Genomic DNA, 15996 nt, shown 5'->3' on the forward strand with positions numbered 1-15996 from the left:
TCCCCAAGCTAGCCTCCTAAAATGAAAGCGCTTTTAGCCAGACATGGTTTTGGAGATGTAAAAATGAAACCAGGAATGCCTATCCATTATTGCATGTGTGTATGTGTGTGTGTGTTCCTTTGTACTTTTGTATTTATATATCATAGTTGTACATATTTTTGTGGTACATGTGATATTTTGATACATGTATACAGTGTGTAATGATCAAATTTGGGTAATTGAGATATCTGTAACCTATCTTTTCTTTGTGGTAGGATCATTACAATTCTTCTCTTCCTGCTATTTAAAAATACACAATAAATTATTGTTCCCTTCTACACTATTTTTTTTTGTTTTTTTTTTGGAGACTGAGTCTTGCTCTGTCACACAGTCTGGAATGCAGTGGTGCTATCTCAGCTCACTGCAAACTCCGCCTCCCGGGTTCAAGCGATTCTCCCTCAGCCTCCTGAGTAGCTGGGATTACAGGCAGTTGCCACCATGCCGGGCTACTATTTGTATTTTTAGTAGAGACGAGGTTTCACCATGTTGGCCAGGCTGGTCTCGAATTCCTGACCTCAGGTGATCTGCCTGCCTCAGCCTCCCAAAGTGCTGGGATTAGAGGCGTGAGCCACCGTGCCCGGCCCCTTCTACGCTACTGAATATCAGAATTTATTCCTTTTATCTAACTGTATCTTTGTATCCATTAACCAACTTTCTCTTATCCCCCTGCCCTGCTTCCTTTCCTAGCCTCTGGTAACCACCATTCGACTGTCTGCCTCTAAGAGATCTACTTTTTTAGTTCCCACATGAGTGAGAACATGAAATATTTATCTTTCTGTGCCTGGCTTATTTCATTTAACATAATGACCTCCAATTCCATCCATGTTGCTGCGTATGACACAATTTCATTCTTTCAATGGCTGAATAATATATTCCATTGTGTAACACCTCTCCATTTTAAGACAGATTATCTTTGTAATTATCAGCAAAATATACTGACCAACTACTATGTATACTTAGGTACTATGTCTTCATTGTTTAGAACTCAGACCTTCTGAGTCAAGGTTCAGTGCTCTTTCTACCATTTTAATTCTTCACTGATGGCATGTTTTATTTCTCAGCATGGTTCCTAATTTCTTTTCTTTTTTTTTTTCTTTTTCTTTTTTTTTTTTTGAGATGCAGTCTCGCATTGTGGCCTGGGCTGGAGTGCACTGGCACGATCTCAGCTCACTGCAACCTCCGTCTGCCGGGTTCAAGCGATTCTCCTGCCTCAGCCTCCAGAATAGCTGGGATTACAGGCACCTGCCACCATGCCTGGCTAATTTTTTGTATTTTTAGTAGAGACGGGGTTTCACTATGTTGGGCAGGCTGGTCTTGAACTCCTGACCTTGTGATCCACCCACCTTGGCCTCCCAAAATGCTGGGATTACAGACATGAGCCACTGTGCCCAGCCGGTTCCTAATTTCAAATAAGAAATATTTAAGCACAAAACATACTGAATTATAAGGCGTATTAGTAAAGATGTCTGATTTTGGGGAAAAAAAAGCCTGTTTAACTTTACTGCCAAACTTACCAAATGTCGAAATTCTACTGAGAGACTCCCATTGGAAGATTCTTCAATAGACATGGCTTTGACATTAGTTCCACAAAGTACAAATCTTCGGTTGCTGGAGAGGAAATCTTAGCTATTTACATGGTCTCAGGTAAAATAAATTTACAAGAGCAGCAACAAAGTTTCCACAAAGTAAATGTCTTACCTTAGAGTTGAAACATTCCTGTAAAACCAAGAAGATTCTTTAAAACAAGCTATTTAATAGATCTAGGAATAACTTTCTATGATAGTTTATTTTATTTATTTATTTATTTATTTTGAGACAGAGTCTCGCTCTGTCGCCCAGCCTGGAGTGCAGTGGTGCAATCTTGGCTCACTACAACCTCTGCCCCCTGGGTTCAAGCGATTCTCCTGCCTCAGCCTCCTGAGTAGCTGGGATTACAGGCATGAGCCACCGCACCCGGTCTCTATGATACTTTAAAGGATAGTATATAAAATTGATTTCAAGTTTTTATAGTAAAATTTTAAATTTAGGATACCATTGAATTTTGTTAAATGTTTGAACTTCAAAGTCAAATATTTGAAGTACATTCATTATATAATGTTAGATAAGTAAATTTAAAAGTTCAAAATTATTCTATAAAATAAAGGCCATTCATTTTTAAAAGTCTTACATTTGGAATTGTAATTCAAAACGAAATTAGAAAACTTACTTGTCAATTGATGCCTTAACCTTTACCTGATAGTTTAGTTCTGGCAATTTTATTAGTAGCCTGGAAAGAGATATCAATAAAAAAAAATCAAAGATAAAAATTAAAAGTGTTTAAAAACCCTTTTTTATATTTAAACATTTAAATATACTATGAAATATGCATATAAATAAACCTTACATTATCTACAGTTATATGTTAGTGTGTTTTAAAAATGTATAATGCCTCTTTAGTTTGCCATGTAACTAATGTTGACATCAGTCACTTAATAGCATTATTGGCAAACATTTGGAAGTGTTTCCATATTGCTTCAGTTGATGTTTGCTGGATAATACGTTGGCCAGGTCAGAAAAAAAAAGCTATATATTTTGGCTAAAGCTCAAATGTGGGTTAAATGTACAGATATAAAAAAATTCTTATATGGCTTCATTTTATCCTCATATTACAAAAAAGCACTTTGTAAGCTTTAATGATAAGTGTTTTATGGTGAACATACTAAGACAGAACTGTAGTAAAATATGGAAAATCCCAACTCGAATACATTTGAAACACTTTCAAAACACTATATTTAAGTAACAGCAAAAACGTTCATTAAAAAAAAAACTTCAAATGAACAAGTAATTGAAGTTCAGTATAAAAATTCCTTTAATTCATTCTGGTGTCAGCCCATCCTTTATTCTTTTGCTTTCTCCAGCTCCTCAGATTTCTGTCCTGTGATGTAACCTACCTGTGGGTTCAGTGCAGTTTCAGAGATAGTCATTCAATCCCTCACACATTCATTCATTTACTCATGCCCTCATCCTAAACTTTGCTCATTCACTCAGCATGCACTGAGCTCCTCATATTTATGCAGTACACCCTTAGGTACTAGAGAACTGATGTAGCAAAGACTGCAGAAGGGAGAAACGTGGACGTGGCTCTGCATAAAAGGAGGGAGTCCAGGCACACAAATGGAAAACAGAGAATATGGTGATAAGCAACTCACTGGCATTAGAGAAATGAAATCATAGCTCATGGGCAGCCCAAACAAAAGGGTGGGTAGAATGTTGCAAAGGCTCTTTAAAAGTCCTGTACAAGGCACAAGATTGGTTCAGGATCTGGAGTATGTTGAGTGTGCAGTCATTGGTGGTGAATGGTGAGAAGGGGGCATAGTCACATAAAATCAGGCCAGATGTTTTTCCTCTCCACCTTCCTTTTTATACCACTTCAGGAAGGATCTGATTCACTGCAAAATGCTGACAAAGTGCCATGGAGTCCAAGGTCATTCTTCCTTTTGAAACAGGAGGATGCAAAAGTATGGCAAAGAGGGGTTTTAGGAAAACCTTGAGTAAAGGATCACCTATCAAGATGGTGGGGAATAGGGTGCAGAGGAGGAGGATGGGTACCCAATAGGTAGAAGAGGAAGACAGAGCCTACAACCAGGGGCTAATGTTCTATGTCCCTGGCCATCAGTTCACACAACATGCAAGTGGTGCTGATTCAGAGTGCCTCTTCCACTTAGAATTTTTTTGCTAGGCAATCCCTACTCATCTCCCCTTTTGTCCCAGAGAGCATCTTAGACTTACTATATCATCTATAGGAGTGTCTCAAGGAAAAGTAGAATGTCCACCACTTCTCCATCTTATTTCACTCTCCTCCGAGTTATACAGAGATGTCGGAATGAGGAAGGAACAATTTTTGAGAAGAATGCTTATTTTTTTATTTTACTTTATTATTCTGTTTTATTTTTTGAGATGGAGTCTTGCTGTTGTTGCCCAGCCTGAAGTGCAGTGGCGTGAGTGCAGTGTACTGCAACCTCTACCTCCTGGGTTCAAGCGATTCTCCTGCCTCAGCCTCTTAAGTAGCTGGGATTACAGGCATGAGCCAACATGCTCAGCTAATTTTTCTATTTTTAGTAGAGATGGGGTATTGCCATGTTGTCCAGGCTGGTCTTGAACTCCTGACCTCAGGTGATCTGCCTTCCTCAGGCTCCCAAAGTGCTGGGATTATAGGCGTGAGCCACCATGCCTGGCCAACAGTGCAATTTAAAAAGGAACCTGGCCTCTGCCTTTTGTTTTCAGTTCTTAAATCTTGGTGCAAAATTCATACAAAGAAACTGATTTAAGAATGTTAATGGTGTCTTAAAAATGCAAACCGAAGACAAATGCCTTCTCTTTAAAAATGGAGTTCCAATAGTGATATGTGATCAGCAACCTTATCATAGAACCCTAAACTGCTCTGTACCATGGCATCACCACCTCTTGACCCGTTAGTCTGTGGTTTCAGCTTTCCAGAGGTGACCTAGTGATTAGGCCTTTAAAACTTTAGTGCTTGGAGTTTCAGGCATGATGAGAATCTTTGAAAGTAAGAACTCAAACTCATTGTTCTCAGCATCATTAGGGAAAACTGTAAGTTTTGACACTAATGCTAATAGGATCAAATTCACAGAGAAAGCAACAATAACACAAAAGTTATGTCTTTAAATCAGGTACACAATAGGGACATATGGAAAACTGTGGTATTGGGAGTTTTTGTGGAAAGTCTAATAAGCCAGTTACTGGGTAATCTCAGGAGATGAATGTGCCCCTGTGTTTCCCGGATAGGATATTCAAAGCCTTCCAGAATCTGTCCCCAATCTGTCCTCTCAATTCTGTCTCTTCCCTGCTCCCCACGATTACCAGACAGAGCCAGGAAGCCATTATTTCTGTATTCTCACTCTCCTACAATCCTCCTCCCCTCTCCCAATCTCTCCAGTCTTTTCTCAAGTCAACCTTTTCAGCAATTAATTTCATTGTGCCTGATATTATGATTCCATACTTTCAGGCTAATATCCCTCATGTCCTCATCTGCACTGTCATGCTCTTGACAAGCAGGGCTCTCATCTTCACATTTCTGTGGGTATTTCCCAAAGCTCAGAGCTGGGCACACAGCAGATGGTTCAATAAAGAACAGCTGAATGCAAGCCACAGTGAGAGAAATTGGCCTTGATCATCCAGAGACTATAGCTCCATAAACACACGAAATAGTAGAAAACGTTTTTGCCTACCTTAGTTTTACAGTGAACTGAATTAGGGTTTTAAGTACCAATGGCCTCTGAGGGTGGGTTGGCATACATGGCTGTCGCTCAACCACAAATGAGCTAGATGAAAAGGAAATAAAGCGCGTCATTTGAAAACATTGAAAATATTGAGACTGAAAACCACAGAGGAACAGGATGCTATCCACTCAAAGTCCAAATTTTCTACACTTAGAAGATATTCAAACCCCCAATTAAACTCAAATCTTTACAATGACTTTTTATAAATCATTTCACAGCAGTAAATGATTCTTAATTGTTATAATTGAGCCATGAATAAAAGCCCCAGTCCATTTAGTAATTTTTTTTTTTCTTTTGAGAAGGGTCTCCCTCTGTTGCCCAGGCTGAAGTGCAGTGGCACGATCATAGCTCACTGCAGTCTCAACCTCCCGAGCTCAAGTGATCCTCCTGCCTTGGCCTCCTGAGTATCTAGGACTATAGGGATGTGCCACCATGCCTGGATACATTTTTTATTTTTTTGTAGAGATGGGGGTCTTTTTATGCTGTCCAGGCTGTTCTACAACTCCTGAGCTCAAGCAACCCCTTGCCTCAGCCTCCCAAGGTGTTGGGATTACAGGTGTGAGCCACCATACCTGGCCAAAAATAAATTTCATGACTTTTTTTGGACTAAATATTAGGATTTCTGGTACATATTAGTATTTTTTCTTTAGCTTATAAACATGAAAATGTTCTCCATCCTTCATTTCATGGATATGCACGTAAGAAAAAACCCTTGAAATTTTTTCTAAGATGTGAAAACTGAGCTGTAGGTGAATGACATGACTTAGCTTGTGGAAAACTGAGCCAGTTGGTGAGAGAAGTGTTGATGAATAAATAGTGAAGAGTAGAAATGTGGTTTCTAAAACTTTCTGGGGTTCTATTCACTTCTCCCTGAGGCTCGTTGTTGAATACTTCCCTGCCACTCTTCCACCTAAACACCAAAACCTTAGGAAGGGTGTTCTTACTTCACAGAATGGAGGATGCCATTGATAGCACTTCACTTACTTCTTGAAAAGGTTGTAGATCAAGAAGGTGACTCTTTCTAGCATGTGAGTTCTTTGCATTGGAATGGGATCACCTTCATATGTCATTTTGGTAGATTGCTCCTCTAGTTTCTCCAATTGCCTTCTCAGTTGGAAAAGACTTTCTGCCAATAGTGTAAAGCTATTGAACAGAAAATGAAAATCAAAGATAGTTTTTCCACTTAATAATAAAAAAGCATTGTAACAATGGGTCATAGTTAATAAACATTAAATTATTAAGTAATTATTAAATTAATTAAATGAATCACTTAATTTGATTTAGGTTAGTGACAGTTTTTATTTTTATTTTCCTAACCCATTTTTTTCTTGAATATGCATATGTTAAATGTTTTCAACGTTTTCTCATTTAAATCTTCAATTATATATGTCATCATTTATGAAATTTTATCAACATTTGGAACTAAATCCCTTTTAACCATTCTTTGTTTAAGCTTATTAAGCATATATATGTTAAAAATGTGGCGCTCACTAAAGGGCAAAAAAAGAGCAAATTTAAAGCCATAAAAAAATCCCATGATTAATGTTTTCTTATGTAAGCATACTGAAAGAAAAACATATGTAACTGATCTTCCCACATAATATATATTTTTACAAGTCCTAAGTACTAGCCAAAAGTGATCAATGACTCTCTTTAGAGTAAGGTATATTTAGAAATGCTTGCCTCTGATAACTGCTTGGAATTTTATTCACTATGTGGTGATCTCACCTCAGAAACGGAGGTGGCAGTGTGGGCCAGAAGCCTAGGAAAGAGTAAGATTGAAATGGACACGGAAGGGACCTCCAACTACAGGAGACAGAACATCTTATCAGACTTGGAAAGTCCACCTCGCCATACAGTAACTCTTTCTACTTTAAGTATTCCACATATAAGACTATGGCAAGAGTGGTTGAATCCCTGCTGAGTTGGGGTATGAGCTCCATTATAGGTTAAGATCTTTATTGCTCCCTTTATTGTTGTTTTCACAACAGAGTACAGTGAGTTGTAAAATCAAAGTGTCTTCCCAAGGAAAATCAATGTTTTAAAATGAGTCAAACTCCTTACATTTCTTGACAAGTAGGCCTGGCAGGGCAGAGCTTTTAGTGAGGGGGTCCCCAGTTACTACATATTCCATTGTTTTGACTTGTTCTCTTAGGAATCAATTTTAGGTTTTAACTGAACAGTTTCTTTCTTTTTCATATTTTCCAATTGTTCCTTCAATCAAATAGTTTTATTTTGCATTTATGACATGGAAAACCCTATGAACATTTTAATCTTCTAATGCAAAGGATAGTATCTACATTTCATTGCATGTGTGCGTACATAGATCGGGAATGCCGGCTTGTATTAACCATTTGTGATTTTTAAAAATTGACACATAAAAATTGTATATATTTGTGGTATACAACATGAAGTTTTGATGTATGTAAACATTTGTTGCATAGTTACATCAACGGAATAACATGCATTATTACCTCACATACTTACTTTTCTGTGGTAAGAGCTATTAAAATCTACTTTCTTAGTAATTTTCAAGTATACAATAAATTGTTATTAACTACAGTCACCATGATGTACAATGGATCTCTTGAACTTATTCCTCCTGTCTAACTGAAATTTTCTATCCCTGACCCACATCTTTAACAAAAGAAATCACTATGTTGAAAACACAGAACTAACATTTAAAAGTTGAGATATCTATTTTCAAGATTTTGAAACTAGTGCTTCTTTATTCTGTCCTTAAAGAAAGTATATTGCTGGTTTCAAAATTTATTCGAGTCTTTTACGATTGATATCTTGCATGTGAAAATTAAGCATTCAATGGACGCTTTCCTTGATTTCCCCATGAGAATGAAAACTAAGAACACTTATACTATTTGTTTTCAACTGTAGATTTCTCAGCTGCTAATAAGCCATCAATAAACTGAATGAAATGATGTTGCAGTCTAAACCTGCGTTCTCTGGCTGAGTGACACTGAAGTTTTGTGTTTCCTGTGGTTTTCACTAGAAACTGCAGTCGATTCGTTTTACCAGTTCTGAAGCTGGTCGAGCCCATTGTGGAGTGGACCCCCGATGCAGGCTATTTGCTGCCGCCGCTTCCAGTCTTGCAGCTCTTCTATGAGCATGGTGTTCATTAACAGGTCTGTCTCATGGATGATTTGGGTCATTTTACTGAGAGCCTCCTAAAAACAAAGGGGACTACTGAAGAGAGTTTCATAAGAAATAAGTCACTTAGAATTCAATTTACAAAACTATTTGACCTGGTAGACAAAGGCTTGGTTAAAATTTTGACCAAATATTTTACTAAATGCTAGCTTCTATTTGCCAGGCCTTTTCAAACAATTAAATTATTGACAATAAATGATGTCATGAGAAAAGAAGAATGGCCACAGTTTAACATTCTCATCGTGTTTCAGTATAAATATATTGAATGTGTAACTCCTGCGGCAACAATATTGAATCTTGTAGTAACAAAACTGTATAGTTGCTTATTAAAAGGATATTTATATATGTAATTTATTTTTTAATAAAGATGGTTATTCATTTATATTAAAATGAGCTGACTAAAATTTGAGCCTTTCTGTGTTAATTTTTCTTAGGACTTTTTCTGGGTTTTGGGAGGCATAATGGAGAATTATAACTTTCAAAGGGCTAGGGGTTAGAAGATATGAATTTCTGTTCTGGCATTATTGTAAGCTATATGAACATGAACAAAGTATTTAATCTTGCTGAAACTTGGTATTCTCATTTATACAACCAGTTGAATGAACTGAATTATTGTCAAAGTTCCTTCTCTTTTTAAAATGTTATTCCTAAAGTAGAATAAGATGTCATGCATAAAAATATATAGCATAGATTTATTATGCATAAAAACATTAAATTTTTTCTTGGATTAACTACTTGCATACTTAAAATCTGATATATAACTAAGTTTATAATTAATTTAGGGTGAAAATAAATGTTATACTTGTTTGTGCTCACCCAAATTCCTGCACAAAAAATTGAGCCGAACTTTTAGAAATGAACTACTGATTTATCAGTGACTGGTTAAATTTCAATTGCATGTATTTTTCAAGAGATGTAGAAAAGTGAAATAGAGATGTTTCCCCTCCCTAAAAATATTTCATTAAACCAGAAAAAAAGTTCTTGCTCTCCTTGGAAGAAGTTAGATTGAGTATGTTCAGTTGCCAATGAACTATTTTGAAATCTAGGAAATTGCTTAACACTACATCATTTCTCAGAGTAGAAACTAGAACACTTATTTTTCCAATAAAATTTTAGTAGTCATCAAATACTATATTAATTATATATGTGCAGTGGAACCCATCTCAGCATATTAAGTACAGCAACTGAAACAGCCACGTCTGAAATAATGACAAATAAAAATTGGGTAAAATTTCCACCTTGAAATTAATGTTAGCTACAGTAAATGTATCACATAAGCAAGATAAATAGGCTCTAAAGGGGTCCAGCATTGTAAACTCATGAAGGGAAGCATGGCAAACAGCGTGGGACTGTTCCTAGAAACCTTGCCGTTTCTTCATTCAGTAAATGGAACTGATAAAAATCTGACAGCTTGATTATTTTCAGTTAGTCTAAGTTTAGAAAAAAGGAGAAAAATAGGCAAAAGCCCAAATTAAAATTCTTCACTAACCTTTCTCTTGAAATCGAGGCTGTTAAGCATTTCCTGCAGTGTCAAAACTTCCTGATTCACCATGGCACTATTCTTGTCACTCTGATCTGCAAAGGTAAAGAGATCAGATTTAGAGTTCTCTCTATTCCTGAAAGTCAAGTCAGCCTCAATCCACCATCCTAAAACAGCCTGGCCCGGAGAACTTATGCGGTAAGAGACTAATTGGGTTTACTAGAGGTGAGCTTGGAAGTCTGTCTGCTCATTTTGCCAGGGAGAATCACATCCAAGCATGCAAAAAAGGACCTCTTTATTTTAGAGCTTCAGGAAAAACCATTCTGCACTGGGTGTTTTGTTTTGTTTTGTTTTGGTGGTGGTGGACAGAGGAGATAAAGTTGCTGTAATGGATGCCTTACTATATACCTCCACATTAATTATTTACTTGGTTATTTGGTAAAAGTAAGGAAAGCAGGGATCACCCTTTGTGCCCCTGATTAAATCATATTTGACTCTCTGTTGCCTTCACCTACCCCTCCCTGCTCTGCTTCATATGCAGGTTTTATGAGAAACTGCCTGATAGAGTTACAGTCTTATCTACCTAGTCTCATGAACTAATAAAGACTAAGTTCTTTACTTTCCCCCACTTTTTTTTTCTTTTTTTTTTCAAAATGCGCTCGCCTCATCCTAAAACTAGCAGTGGGCCAGAGTTGTAACTTAGAAAAATATCTGACTGAAAAAAAGGATTTATCCTTTTTTACAGGGGGATACATGCAATAAATAAACATTATATTATTTAATTTGAACATTAAACTTTATTGACATAGTGGTGGGGCTCAGAAAATGACACCCCAAAATAATGGAACTAAAGCAGCAGCCTCAAGGTCTCTCTCAATCTTCCGTCTCTCCATAGCACACATGAAGTGCTCAGAAGCTCCCTGATCTACCTAGAAACTGGACCCCTAAGAGGAACACAATTGCCTTTGATCCCTTCCCTGAAATTTCATTAACCAGAGAAACTTAAAACTCATATCACAGAGGAAAAGTCTGAAAATTAAACACCACACCTAGAGCCCAAACTTCGTCCCAAACCGTTGTTTGTTCTCCAGTCAATTCTCCAAGAATACTATTTATTAACCACTGCCTGAGCATTGGGTCCATTCATTAACTTTAAAAATAATTTGCTTCTACATTTCCAATCTCCCTTTCCCTTATGAAGAAGGGCATATAAGCATCTGTACCTCACTGGATTACTGGGTAACCACTCTCCTGCTATTCTCCCATGCTGTGCATGTTAAATTAATTTGCATGCCTTTTTCTCCTACTGATCTACATTTTATTAGTCCATATTCAATCAACCTTCAGAGGGTGAAGGGAGAAGATTCCCTTTTTGCTCCTACAATGGCAAGTGCCTGTTTATACCAACCATTCATGTTCATGAAAAATGGGGGCTGGGAATGCTGATTTGACTTGTGTAATTGTGAAAAAGAGGCCCCAGAACAACACTGTGGCAAATTTCTCTACAAATTAGGACTAATCTCCAGGAACTCATTTCTGGTTGTAATGATTCACAAATTCACTAACTCCTAGATCCCATACATAGCAAAATCTTGTTTATGTAGCATTTTGGCAACTGAAAACTTCTTTAGCTAACCTTTCCCGTCTTCACCAAGGATATAATAGCTTGTTTCCCTTGTATTTTTCTTTTCACTTACAACTGGATGGGACAAACAAAATAAATATTTGTGGATTCAGGTGATAAAAATGATCATTTTAATTCATAATGGACATGAAGCACTGAAAAAGTGACTCAAATCATAACAAATTAAGTTCAAATAATCTAATTCTTAAAATTAGTAGTTTGCATATAAAATTTGGAATAAGGCTGCCTTCAATGAACATCACTTGATTAAATTTACAGTTGTTCTAAACCCTTATAGGGTTATGGACTCCCCTTTGATAATGAAACCCATGTTTGTGCCATTTCTTCTGAATGGAAAAGTTGTATGTACAAATAATTGTGAACATTTTGAATAATATTTCCTGGAAGTCAAGGCATCTTAAGCATATCAGGAGAAGAACCCAAAACATCTCATCTTCATGTAGAAAAGTTAAATGTTTGGCCACAATCATTCATATTTCCTTCAAGATACATTTTAGGCCAAAATTTGAATAGTCGAAGATGATTCTGTAAATGGAAAGTTTATATCTGATTACTTTTTTGAATTATTTTGAAATAATTTTAGAGGTACAAAAATGTTGCACAAATAGCACAGAGTTCTCATATATCCTTCACCTAGTTTCTTCTGTTCTCTTACATAAACATAGTAAGCACAATGATCAAAACAAGTACATTAACATCAGCACAATTCCATCAACTAAACTAGACCTAATTAGAATCTTGTCAATTGTCCCATTAATTGCAACATACTTTAAACTATTCTTCTATTATTATTTGTAAATCTTAGGACTTGTAAATGTTCTCTTCCCCTTCATTTTTAAAAAACACCTAGTTGTAAACAATTTCAGTGTTTAACCACAGAAAAAATAGTAAAATAAATTGCGGTGACCTTACATTTTGACATTTATGCAATTACTGAAATTATGTTTTTGGAGACTTTTTGACATGAGGAAATACTTAAAAAATAAAACGTTAAATGCAGTACACAAAATTATATACAATATGATTTCATTTTTTGAAAATAAATACATAGATGTGTATGTATGTGAACATACAGAGAAAAGGCTGGAAGGAAATATATTTTGACAGTATTTATCTGTAGATAGTGCGATTTCATGAGATTTTTATTTTTTTAATGCTTTTGCCTATATTTTATGCTTTCTTCTATGAAACACATTTCTATTTTATAATCTTAGAAAATTATATTATTAAAATACTACTTGTAATTCTCTGATCATGTTAGGCAATTATTATTACTTTTGTTTCTGTGATAATTATATTTTGATTCTATAGGAGAAGGTTTTTATTTTTTAGAGACCTATGCTGAAGTAGGAGTAATTCCTCATGCAGTTTGAAATTTATGTTGAATTTGTTGGTAATTTACTTGGAATTGGTTGGATATAGATGGGTACACACACAGTTAAACACACACACACAGACATATTTATATGCAGAGATAAGGAAGAAGCAAAACAAGAAAATACTCCCTGTATTTCCCTAGGCTCACCTAAGGAAGTAGATCAAATTTATCCACTCTGTCAGTGAGAAAACTCTACTCAAGATGCCTTTTTGTCTCTATGCATAATTATAGAAAAAACAAAAACTTACCCATTGTCTGAATTGTTTTATACCTGTAGTCAAATTCGTCTTGCAGATCTTCTAAGTATTTGGTATCTTGTTCTGTCATCTTTTCACAAAAGAAAACATACTCACTCTGCTGTCACAATTAAGCATGTCAATCAAACAACATCATAAGTATTTTAAAAAACTGCTTGGTGCTTCCAATCTCCAACAGCAACCAAAGACCATAATGAACCCACGCTTCTAAAGAGCTAATTCATATAAAAGTTGGATAATGTTGGAAGAACCAGATTGAACTTGCCCTTCCAGCTATTCTCTCTTTTTACTTGCCTGGAAGTCTTTCAGCATCTACCTGCTCATTTCTTAATTACTTCCAAATGATGCTATGCATATAATCTTTTTTTAATTGGAGAATATGAATATTTTTGCCCTTTTAGAACCCTTGGGTATTTCATATAACTCTGTACTAATGTATCAATGATCACTTTTTGCTGAAATCTTCATTTAAATATGCTGTAGCTTATGACAATTCAGCTTAAATATTTTTTTCTTTCTATTTCTTGAAATATGCCTATGCTTCTTCTGTGTCTCCCGTTATTCTGTCTTTGAGATTTTTACTTTACTTTTCCCCAAACCTGGTGATGTTTTCCTGTTCAGATATAATAGTAAATGTCAAGATCTGGGCTAAAGGCTTTTTTATATTATCTCCTTTAGTCTTCACAACACCCATGAAGTCGGTTATCCTCACTTTTACAGAGGAAGAAGCAGAGGCCACGAGATGTGAAGTAACTCACTTGTCCAAGGTCACTCAGGTGCTCAGTGAGAAGTCTGTGGGAAATCCAGCAGTCTAACCTTGACCCCACCCTTAACCAAAGATAGACCCACTGCACTTCCTAGATTCAGACTACTGTACTTCCTTTTCTTCTTAGAAAAGTCAAACTTTCTACTGCCTGCTTATTCCAAGAAGTCTTCTCTAAGGAAACATATATCTACCACAGCAACGCTCTCATCACAAATTTTAAATTTTAATCAGAATAAAATTTAATCCGAATTTTAAATGATTGGTTACAAAAAGTATAGAATTTGGAGGAAGAGAGTCTGAATTTGTGTCCTAACTCTATGACTTATTAGCTGCATGGACTTGGGCAAATGTCTTTGCATTTTAGCTTCTTCGCCTGTAAAAAGGGGTGTGGGGGTGGGACGAAGAAGGATAACAGTATCTACTTCAAGGAGTTGTTATAAGGATTACATTAGTTCGACTGCTTAAAACAGTGCCTGGTACCAAATATATGCTTCATAAGTAGTAGCTATTATTACTCTTCTAATCCCTGTTATCTCATTCTCTTAATGACATTCTCCATACTTATAAACCTTAGAAAAGAAACAAAGTAGTAGCTACTGACTACATGATACACTGTCTACCCACCCGTAGTAATAACAGCTACCAATTTTGAGCAACCTGTGCTGTGCCTATACCTTACATAGATTATCCTTTCGGCAACCTGCAAAGTAAACTATTTCCATTTTTCATGTGAGGAAACTGAGGCCCAAAGTCATATAATAATACATACTCAAGCTAGAATTCAAATCTAGTCTAGTCTAGCTTCAGTCTTTACTCTTTCTTTTCAGTATACCCCAATACCACTTGTAGCATTTTACTTTGATGCTAAGTTTCTGCAGAACAAAGTCTCATGGAAGGCTCTGAGCTACTAAACTCATGGAACCTACATGCATGAGAAAATGTACAAAATAAAATATGATAGCTTTAAAGCAGAGATATACTGTGGTTCCATCTTTTGATCTCAAAATTAATTAAAAGCTAAAAGAAGGCAGTATCTTGCAGAATCTTCTAATGAAAAGTGTATTAAACCAATGCCAGATCTCTGAAAAGTCAATGCTATGGTAAGTAATTAAGGGGCTTCTAGAGTATATTGTCATCAGTAATTGCAAAAGGTGAAAATACCCAGCAATAATCTTCAAAAGCTCTCTGAATGATCTGAGAGCTACATTCCAAATGTTCCGTAGAGAAACTGAGGTTATGGCATAAGTGGGGGAATTACATTGATTGAAAAGCATTGCTTTGCCTAAAAGTCAGGCCAGGCTTCCTGGAATCAGGCCCTGGGACAGGGATCAGGTACAAGGGATTTGTTGAAGGAGTCCTCTTAGCAGAAAGGACATACAAGAGAGGGAAAAGGAAGAGGATGGAGCTAAGTGAGCATGTGGTCTTCACTTAGGTCTAACTTTGGTTTGAGAAACCCAGGAGCATAACATGCACCAAAGGTTAACCCCAACTTGAGGCAAGATGTCTGGCCTCTCTCCCCACAACTCCCTGTCACTCAGTCATTGTCTGAAGGCAGCCGAAGTCTCCCCGTAGAGTCAATTCACCAGAGAAGCCATTGGCTGTCAATACTCAAAACAGCTGGGGATCCATGTACAGGCCTGGTAAAGATCTGCTCGGGGGTCCAAAAAATGTTGGCCTCTGCTGCATCCTACTCCTTAGGATTTTAAAAGGAATTTGTGCTGGATGCAAAACCCATCTGTGCACTTGATTAATGTGCTTAAGTATTCTTACTGTAGTAAAATAATAATCTCCTGCCTTGCATGGCAGATTATTAATAATGGTAGATTATTAATCTACACACTTGCAGAGTGAGTAGAGCCATTGGTTTTGACATTATAATGTGCCAAGGTATTTTGTCCTAGGTCTGTCTGATTCTTTCTCACAACAGTGTAAGCCCAGACTTTTGCATTCATGTTTTACTTGTTATGGAGGATCACTAAATCAGAAG

The 15996-nt window shown here is 36.5% G+C and overlaps 1 protein-coding gene across 8 annotated transcripts in view; it reads right to left on the bottom strand.

Annotated features, from left to right (window-relative positions):
• STAT4 (signal transducer and activator of transcription 4) overlaps window positions 1-15996 on the bottom strand; it is a 218659-nt gene that overhangs the window by 26847 nt on the left and 175816 nt on the right. For all 8 annotated transcript variants that reach the window (XM_055108904.2, XM_063595505.1, XM_063595504.1 and 5 more), the window contains 8 exons: window positions 13235-13313; window positions 9973-10058; window positions 8349-8500; window positions 6303-6461; window positions 5268-5360; window positions 2246-2305; window positions 1738-1755; window positions 1554-1647 (listed from right to left, as the gene is read on the bottom strand). In XM_055108904.2, the coding sequence (XP_054964879.1) occupies window positions 1554-1647; window positions 1738-1755; window positions 2246-2305; window positions 5268-5360; window positions 6303-6461; window positions 8349-8500; window positions 9973-10058; window positions 13235-13313 (741 nt within the window). The remainder of the gene's footprint in view (window positions 1-1553; window positions 1648-1737; window positions 1756-2245; window positions 2306-5267; window positions 5361-6302; window positions 6462-8348; window positions 8501-9972; window positions 10059-13234; window positions 13314-15996) is intronic.

Source organism: Pan paniscus, chromosome 13 (assembly GCF_029289425.2).
Source record: "Pan paniscus chromosome 13, NHGRI_mPanPan1-v2.0_pri, whole genome shotgun sequence".
Taxonomy (NCBI): Eukaryota; Metazoa; Chordata; class Mammalia; order Primates; family Hominidae; genus Pan; species Pan paniscus.